The sequence below is a fragment of the Squalius cephalus genome, assembly GCF_949319135.1.
Source record: "Squalius cephalus genome assembly, chromosome: 14".
In the NCBI taxonomy this organism is placed as follows: domain Eukaryota; kingdom Metazoa; phylum Chordata; class Actinopteri; order Cypriniformes; family Leuciscidae; genus Squalius; species Squalius cephalus.
The window spans coordinates 19,495,234-19,505,174 of record NC_137135.1 but is presented as its reverse complement, the minus strand read 5'-3'; the positions used below and the strand labels follow the sequence as shown (position 1 = coordinate 19,505,174).

At 38.9% G+C, this 9,941-nt stretch overlaps 2 protein-coding genes across 12 annotated transcripts in view; both read left to right on the top strand.

Moving 5' to 3' along the window:
• hs6st2 (heparan sulfate 6-O-sulfotransferase 2) overlaps positions 1–3,447 on the top strand; it is a 4,817-nt gene extending 1,370 nt beyond the window's left edge. Inside the window, exons 2-3 of one of the 3 annotated variants that reach the window (XR_013823506.1) lie at positions 1,188–2,879; positions 2,988–3,447. Coding sequence is in view for 2 of the 3 variants with exons in the window: in XM_079892580.1 (XP_079748706.1) it covers positions 1,188–2,034 (847 nt within the window). In the remaining variant the exon portion in view is untranslated. Of the gene's footprint in view, positions 1–1,187 lie in introns of all 3 variants that reach the window. The other 2 variants (XM_079892580.1, XM_079892581.1) reach the window with 2 other exon arrangements.
• Positions 3,448–3,773: 326 nt separating this feature from the next.
• mbnl3 (muscleblind-like splicing regulator 3) overlaps positions 3,774–9,941 on the top strand; it is a 40,495-nt gene continuing 34,327 nt past the window's right edge. For all 9 annotated transcript variants that reach the window (XM_079892588.1, XM_079892587.1, XM_079892585.1 and 6 more), the window contains exon 1: positions 3,774–4,093. The gene's annotated coding sequence lies outside the window, so the exon portion shown is untranslated. The remainder of the gene's footprint in view (positions 4,094–9,941) is intronic.

Genomic DNA, 9,941 nt, shown 5'->3' with positions numbered 1-9,941 from the left:
AGAAATTACTACTTTTATTTGGCAAGGACGAATTCAGTTGATCAAAAGTGTTAGTAAAGACACTTAATGTTGTAACAAAATTTCTATTCTCAAATAATATTGAAAAATGCATCTGTTTTCAGAGCAGAACAAATGTTTCTTGAGCACCAATCAGCATATTACAATGATTTCTGAAAGATCATGTGACACCAAAGCCTGGATACTGATAAGGCGATAATTATTGTCAAATGTCAATTGTTGTTTTGGTTGATAACTGATGAATGACTGATATTAAAAATACTTTTTTTTTATCTAAGTAAATGAAAACCCCTAAAAAGTAAAATTGTCTTACAAGTGAATTTGAGCATCTCAATTTAATAATGTACAGTGTGGATTTTAATTGAGATCTGCTAAAGATTACATGCAACTTTTTACATTATAGGTATTTTTAAATATTAACTTTAAGTCAATGTCAATGTATTTATATAGAAGCATTAAACAACGATTTTTGACCAAAGTAATGTACAACATAACATTACAAACACCGGCAAGACCAGAAACCACACATCAGATATGATTAAAAGCCAGAGAAAAAAGATATGTATTACTATAAAATGGTGTAGTATAGGGCCAATTCTAATAAAAACAGGCTGTTCCAAAGTTTCGGTGCATAAAATATACAACAATATCGACTGAAGATATAAACGCATGAAAGGCCTATTTTTCAAATGGACACAATTAGATCAGATCATTATCCCATGGGCTCATTGTTGGCTTGCAAGTAATGAAAAAGTTGAGGCTCACCAGAGACTTTCTCTGTGCTGTTGTTGAATGGATTTGTCCAGACAGTCTTAATTGATATTCGTATGGAAACTGTTCAGGATGTGAGCTGAAAGATGATTCTTCTTATTCGCTCATTATGCTAAAATGCCCATAATTACAGTCAACCAGCAATAATTCATTCCGTTTTCCATCAAGATCGCTCCCCTGACACACTCCAACAGAAACTACGCCATGAATAATTCTGTTGCTGTGAACATGCACAAAATATGACAGCTTTACTCCACTTAATGATTCATATGCAATATTACATTTCATTTTGTTTCTTTTTTTTATAGTCAGCAGTGTGATTGCTTTAGTTTAAACTCATTTAGCCACTGTTTTGATAACCTAATTTGATCAATTCTTCTCTTTCCTGTCTCATGTAGTAGGAACTACTACTACATCACGATCCTGAGGGATCCAGTGTGGCGGTACCTGAGCGAATGGAGGCACGTTCAGCGCGGTGCCACATGGAAGGCCTCTAAACACATCTGTGATGGCCGGTTACCCACCCTGACCGAGCTGCCCAGCTGTTACACTGGTGACGACTGGTCGGGCTGCTCGTTGGAGGAATTCATGGCGTGTCCTTACAACCTGGCCAACAACAGACAGACCCGTATGCTGGCTGACCTCAGCCTGGTGGGCTGCTATAACCTCTCCATCATGAGTGAGAGCCAGCGCTGGGTCATGCTACTGGAAAGTGCCAAACGCAACTTGCGAAACATGGCCTTTTTTGGTCTGACAGAATATCAACGTAAGACTCAGTACCTCTTCGAGCAAACATTCCGCCTGGCCTTCATCGCGCCATTCACACAGCTCAATGGCACCCGCGCTGCGAGCGTAGAGGTGGAACCAGAGACCCAGCGAAGGATCCGGGAGCTGAACCAGTGGGACGTGGAGCTGTATGAGTATGCGCGGGACCTTTTCCTGCAGCGATTCCAGTATGCCAGACAGCAGGAGCGCAGGGAGGCCCGTCAGCGACGCCTGCAGGAGAGACGCAAGCTACGTGCCAAGGTGAAGCCTTGGTGGGGGGTGACTGGAAAAGCTGTTTTTAAACCCACCAAGGAGCCACCAATGACAGAACAATATCCCGCTTTCTCAGAAGAAAAAGAAGAGGATGCTGGACAAAAGCTGGAGAGTGAGATAGAAGGACAGGTAGAGGACAACTGGTTAGAGGAGGATGACAATGAAACCATATTGGACTATTTAGAAAATGTGGAGCAGTGGCGGTAGCCAACAGCTATTTGGGAAGGGGGTTGAACTCAATGAATTAGAAAATGGTGATAACATTTTATTACTATGGGGTACTATAATCCTTTTAGCCCAAATCACTGCTAAATATTAGCACGTACGGGTTGTTAATTGCGGGTTGCTCTTTTTGTGTCACATGAATTTTGTGGAATGCACATCATAATTCCCATGTATATTGGTTCATAGCACCAGTTCACTGTCAAGTATCATAGTTTAAATTATCGTCTTGCTGCCTGACCTCTCTTGTGACTTGTGAACTGAAAAGATGCTAAAATCCAGAGTCCCATCCCCACTCTGCCCTTGAAGAGAGGGCATTATGACTCAAGGTTGCAGGTAGATCATCTCTGCAATTAATGTACTGAAAATCACTATGGAATACATAGCTTAAGTACTTCTCGTTAAAGCCAAAGAATGGAATGAAACATTTTCTGATCTTGCTGTTCTGAGGAAGAAGCTGGTGGCAGCCCATTTTTATTTACATACACTGTAAAGCAAGATTGAAAAATATTGCCTTTTTTTTTTTTTCTCCAAGTGTCCTCAACAGTCACAATCCCATGCACATATGTTGCCTTTTGTTGAAGATGTCCAGCAATTGTCTTTTGGGTTATTTTTTTATTTAAGATGTTTTATATGAAATGTATTTCTTTCTCATTCCTTTTATTTATATGTTTGCTAATAGGATCACATGATATGGGTTGGCTCATGGTATTTTGCTACTTGAAAATAATAATAAAAAAAAAAACCATTGTGAATTACTTCATCTTTATACCACACCATAGGTTGTACTGAGGAACGCAGATTGCTCTGCTGGAAAGTTAATAATATTTGTGAGTACAAATAAATATTTTTTTTATATAATAATCCATATTGCTTGCGTCTAGTTGCACTTGATCTGGAAGGGCGCGTCTTCATTTTTGCCTTTTTTTTCTTCACAGCAGATGGAGCCAAAGTAACACCCATTGCTTCTGAATGGAAGCTTCCATGTATAAACACATTCGATCTGTTGTACATAAGGTGTACTATATCACAATACACATTTTGCCTGTAATTAGGCTATAAAGCTTACTAACTTCTGTTTAAATCCCACAATTTGTTTTTGCTTGTCGCTGTTGGTTTGTGCTGACTGCTGCAATTCACTAATTCACTCTTCTGTGAGTATTGCCCCTTATAGTTACTCTCGTTTTGTTTGGATCATGCACATGCGTATCCATACCATCTTTCTATATTCTATTGACCCAGGCCTATGAATGTATTTGTTGTCCATTATATAAAATAACATGTATTATTAGTAATTGGTTAATTGTATGATACGTCAGGTCATGTGATGTCATCATGGCTGCGTCCACGAGGGGGCGACCCGCTCTATATACAATAAATCGGTATTTTCTAGAAGCCAATTTGGGGGACTATTTCATGCGAGTATACAGAATTTTTTTATAATATTTCATAAAAGTACTATTAATTTCTTTATGTAAAGTTTCTTAGTTTAAAAAAGTGTTGAGTGCACCTTTAAACACCCGTTACTCACGAGCAAAGTAACAGTGTAAATAAAGCTGCTGTACTGTACGACATCAAATGCATTTAAATCCACTTTTCCTTAAGGCTTTGCGTGAAATATTTCTCATTATATGTGTCCATATCCATGAGGCGCAGTTTGCACTGAGGTCGAATGGGAATCCCCCTAAAATGGAGGCAATACATGGGAATGCACGTAGTGCCGTGCACACTTTCATTCTACTCCTCCCTTCTGCCCTCCCTCGTCTCGTCTTCTGCCTAGCAGCAGCTAGCAAGTTCGCTTCACGCTTCCCCATCGCTAGCTTCGTCGTTCAACTCGAAACACCCCGCAGCCGCTGGTCATTTTACGAGGCTTTCAGCTGCAAACTGCGCGATCGAAAGCTCTCGGTTAAACGCGGGAACTTTTGCAACCAAAGCGCGCGCCTCACATCAGCCAGTGATCGTGACGTAGTTATTGACAAATCTTTATTTCGCTTTGCGCTGCATTTGATGTCACCCGAGCTCTAGTCGCGCGCCGTCTGCACAGGTGAGTCATCTGCTTTCATAAAGACCAATATTTCATATTCTTTATCCAGTCTTGCCGCACACATGTTATTGCAAATGCGATGGGTGTAATGCATTGCTCGCTGTCACGACTCGTTTATGGGTCTCCATCTCTAACCTTGCTTTTGCGCACATGGCCTCTTCGCACCGTGACGCATAAAACTAGAATTTGACTTTCTCCATATTCTTAGTAGCCAAGCCTGTCATTTGACCTTACCGCACAAGCTGTCACTTGTAATAAAAACGTCCGTAATGCAGTTCGGTGTCGAGCATTGATCATACACTTGCTGACAGCTGTTGAGCTTCCCATCAGTGCTGTGGTGCCCTGAACAGCACCTAGTTTGTAAACTGGTTGGATGGAGCTCAAACTCTGCTCACATGAGCCCCTGTAATAGTCAGGTGCAGTGGGCTGTATGTCTTTTCTGATGCTGTATTTGTGTCTGGCATCTCAAACAAGTAATTCTGTCATGCTGACATTTCAATTTTGCATGGCCAGAGCTGGATGTGGTCCCAACCATAAGGTGTTCACCCACGGTTCGAGCTGAATTTGTCCTTGATTTCCTGGAACATGTAAAAGGTGGGACTGGAACATTTGTGAGGGTGGTTTTGTATCTTGGTGTGGTTGAAGTTAAATGTCCTTTGTCCCGCTTACCCTTAACATCATCGGACATTTGCCAGCACGGACAACTGGCAAAAGCCAAATGCTTTGGTTTACTTTGTTGTCCAGGCTTGAGTGTATAGCTAAGCATTCCTTCTACAACATATTGTTGAGTCTGATGACCTTTATTTTGCACTGTCAAGCCTGTTTATGGTAACGGTTTAGTATGCAGGGTTCCCATAGTCCCTCAGGAAATTAATTAGATATTAAAAAAATCATGGACATTTCTACAATATCTACAATATGTGTTAGCACCTAGATAGATGTATAACACTTTATAATAAGGTAGGTTGTAAATGTTGACGTTAGCTAATGCAGTAGTTTTACTAGTAGCAATTTTACATTATTAATGTTAATGTTTTACCTACACTAATTTACTTTTAACATTAAGTTGTATTGATTAGCATGAATGTATTGTAAACTAATATGAATTTGCATATGAATTAACATGAACTTAATGCTAAAAACAAAAAAAATTGTTAGTTCATTATATCTAATTTCAAGAAGATTTTTCGGGACGAGACATTTGTACATTAAGAAGTATAGCGATGACATGTTCCATGGATTACAATCGGACATTGAAAATTGAGTGTTTTATTGACCATTAAAACGGCAGGGCTGTGGAGGTCTGGACAGTCGTGCCCCTGTGTTGCATTGCACTTACTTCATATTAAAAATGTTCAAATCTATCTTGGCTTTCTTTTTGATTTAGTTTGGTTATTGGCCACAGATTTTGTGTGAAGAATATCAAATAATAGATGCATGACAATACAGTTGCTTTAAAGTGAAGTGGGCGAGTTACACCAAACAGTCGTGTGAGTGGCAGTTGACATTCTGTTTGATTTCACACCTTGTGATGTGTACTGTCAAAGGTCAGGTCAGAGGAGTCCTGCTGCTTCAGAGGGCTGGTGTCTGTCAGACTTCAGTGGCATCGCTGCCCTTTAGTTATGTCTGCGATTTAAAGGTCTTCACATGGCTGACAAGTTATATATTTTTGTGGTAATACCAGGTTAATACATAGCACGTGCCCTCCTTCTCCCTGAGGGGTCTGTTTATCTAGCACTTCCTGATTTAAATTAGAACTAGACCCACATACGCCGTACACAGAGACAGAACGCTGTCTGACGACAAGCTCCATTAGTTCCCAGTGGTCACAACTGGTCAGATAGCCATAGACGAGAGAAAACGAGAGCTAAATCCTTCTCAGTGGTGTGGGGTTAAATCAGGTGAGATGCAAGTAATCCTCCTTATGGTTTTTACCTCATAGGGAATAAAATATTAGGAAGCCCCCTGATGGTACGTATGTGCATCTGTGCGATGTCATGATTTTAGATTGTGAACGATTAAAATGTCTCCACGATCTGCTTTTGAAGAAATATCGTAGTGTCGTGCTGCAGTGCACATTCTGTCAGTTGCAGTTCTGGCGAGGCACCCTTGTGCCAACACACTGTACAAGGCAAGCGACGTACATTCACATCACATGATTAGCAACACGGTGATAGGGTTACCTCTTTGGAATCTCCAGAACACAAATGAAGATCTTTTTGATGAAATCTGAGAGCTCTATGTCCCTCCATTGACAGTCTATGCAACTACCATTTTGATGCTTCAAAATGTTCATAAAGAGATTGTAAAATTGAGCGGTTTGGTCCAAATTTTCTGAAGAGACACGATCCCTTTATATGATGAACAGATTGAATTTAGACTTTGCGTAGTCTAGCGTAGATTTCTCTCAGATTTCATCAAAAAGAACTTCATTTGTGTTCTGAAGATGAACAGAAGTCTTAATGGTTTGGAAATACATGAGGGTGAGTAATTTTTGGGTGAACTATCCCTTTAAGTGAACATAAACAGTTGTGTGTGTGTATATTAGATCCACGCATGGGGTCTTAAAGTGACAGCAGTCTAATATACTTGCCTCCATTTATCATTAATGTTAATCAAAAAAAGACTTCACTGCTCTTCACTGAATAACTTCAGTAGCTTTAATAAGAATCAATGTATAATTTGTACAGTGAAGTCTATGTAGTGTTTTATTTTTTACATTTGTCTATTCAATTTCTTACTTGAATGCTACTGTTAAATACTATAGCTGAAAAATTTAAAGCACTGTTTATTTCATTTGTATATTATATTGTATTTGTAATTTGCTTCTTTGTTCTTATTTTTAATAACAAAGATAAAATAAAGAAATAAAGATTTTTAAATATGCAAATTAGATTTGCTGCGCTGCTCAGTGACTTATAAAACCAATCTGAAAAATAACTGTGATAAAATCTATAAAATAACATACATGATCTTCCTGAAAAACAATCATGATATGATATTTTTGCCATATCGCCCACCCCTACTTGACGGTCCCACGTGCACACGTTCTCAATCTTTCAAACACAGTCCATGTTAGCACCTCATATCCGCATATTGCCGCCGCATGTGCTGAAACCGCACCACAGGTTCAGGCACGTTTGCCACTGACGCCGTGGACTTTGCTCTCGCTTTCATTCACCCTATAAAATTAATGATAAGAACAGAGAGTAAGGTTACTGTACACATGTCCTCATTTCCCCTCTCCCGCTTTGCTGGAGCAAACATGGTAGTTTATGCCATATGCTTTGAAATGGCAATAAAACGTGGTGCTGGCCTGATAAAGCAACAAATGATCAAACATTGAGCGACTATAATATTGATTGAGCTGTCGTATTTAGCTAGCTTGCTGTAAATATGGGTTCTCTGTCTACTGAATCTATAAGAACTAGACTATTGCGTTCTATAAATATGGCCACTGCCCTCTTTTCGCAAGTAGGTTATGACATGCTCAGATTGTGTTACTCACAAATGAGCTTTTAACCACTATTCTGTAAAGTGCAATGCACTATTAAATATCATTTGGGTGCATTTGCACGAACGCAAATGAGGCTTTGGCAAGTCTGCGCTTCATTTAAAATAGCTGACCTGCTTTTGAACATCTTGTGATGTTTATAATTGCGTAAAATGATGTATTTGATCCTGCACTTGCTCCTCATAGTCGTTTCGTTTCTCCAGTTTGTTGTTGCAACATTACACTGAGCTGGGCAGAGGGGAAGAGGCTCAGCCTGTTGTAATGTGTCATGTTGCTTTAAGTCTATGATTTTAGAGTTTGTTTGTGCTCTCTAGAGCACTGTACGTGTCTCTGTCCTTGCTGTGAGTTTTTGAGCGAGCTCAGGCAGCTGCATGTTTTTATGAATGGAGGCAGTGGGGCTGTAATAGGCTGAAAGGATTATATATACTTAACCTAATTATTTTTCCCTGTGGCTGGGGGCTTTTCTCCTCTGCCAGTCCCGTCTCACAAGCTCTTGATTCTCAAGACTTCTCTCCACCACGTTAGAGCATGTCTCCACCTAAGCTGTCAGAACTGTCCATTTCTGGGTTTTTTTTTTTTTTTCTTTAGTGAATGCTGCAGTTCTGGCTCTGAGGAACAGAGAACTATGTGTATTTTTGCATTGCTTCCTTTCATTAAGGGAAGTACGCACATGGCTTAATATCGGTTACATTTGGGTCATACTTCTGCATCAGATTCTCTGCACTGATCAGCCTTGTCCTTTAAATGTCATTCAGACAGTTTGTTCCCTGTAATGGCCAGGACAGTGTGTCTATTCATACGATTCAATCATTTAAAGAAGTATGCAGCCATCTTATACTGATTGAAACTCTTCTTAAAGGGATATTTCACCCTAAAATGAAAATGTAGTCATAAATTACTTGGAATATACGTCACGTGATCTTTTTGCGTCTTTTTTTAAAAAGCTTGATGCTGGTCGCTATTCACTGGCATTATATAGACATATTTAAATTATTTTATTTTAGGTGAATTAGAAGGATACCTGAGGCTGTCATTTTCAAAAGTGACAATTTCATGAAAGTTGTCCATAGGAATCGAGCACTATAATTCAGTTAAGCTATATGATATCTTTGATGATGATTTTCATTTACTCCAGTGGACTAAAAACCACTGTGACCAGATAATTCAATCTTGAAAACCCGGATCAGTCTGATTCATGAACAAATCATTTTTGGGTGAACTATCCTTTTAAGAAACGTATGCAGCCATTTCTACTCTTCTTAAAGGAACAGTCCACAAAAAAAAGAAAAGAATTCTGCCATCATTTACTCACCCTCACGAGGCCATTAAGCTCCAAAATGACCAAAAAAAGCACAATGAAAGTATAATGTAAGTAGTCCATATGACTTAAGCTCTAAAATTCAATTAAGCCATATGATAGCTTTGAGTGAGAGTGAAATTTGTTATTTACTGATATTCTTCCTCTCCAGTGGACCTTGAAACATTGCAACCAGATCATTGAGTCTCGAGAATGGTTTTGTGAACTTGTCTGGTTTCGTAAACCAAATCACCCAATTTATTGAAAAGATCTGACTTAAAATAATAATTTGCTCATGAATCAGACTCATGAACACACCAAGAAGACCTATGAATGTCAATATTTCCAGTGAACGATGACTGAAATTTTGTTCTGTTCCTCACACAAAGCCGAATGGACCTTTTTTATGATACTTTATGGTGTTTTTAGAAGCTTGGAAAATCAGGATTGAACAACATGAAGGTGAGAAATTAATACCATAATTTCCATTTTTGGATGAACTACATAAAGAGTAAATAATGAATAAACATGTATTTGAAATCATATTAAAACAGCAAACCTTGTTAAAATCTCAAATTCCCCAAAGCATGACTATTTCTGAGAATACACGTGGGTTCAGTTTCATTTCTCTGTGATTTCACCTCCGCAACATAAGAAGTGCAAAAGAGACATTTAAAGGCATAGTTCACCCAAAGATGAAAAGTCTGTCTTCATTTACTCAGCCTCATGTTGTTCCAAAATTGTATGATTTTCTTTCTTCTGCGCAACAGAAAAGAAGACATTTTGAAGAATGTTGGGAACCAAACAGTTTTGGTCACCATTGACTTCCATTGTATGGACGAAAGATATTACTTTTAAAATATCTTCTTTTATCTTCCACAGAAGAAAGTAAGTCGTACAAGTTTGCGACAGCATGATTGTGAGTAAATGATGTAAATGATTACAGTCACTAAGAAGCACTACAAAGGTTAACTTTGAGCTACCGAACGCTCACTTCAGCGTGAGAAATGCTGCAGTACAAGCTGCAGCAAGCAGAA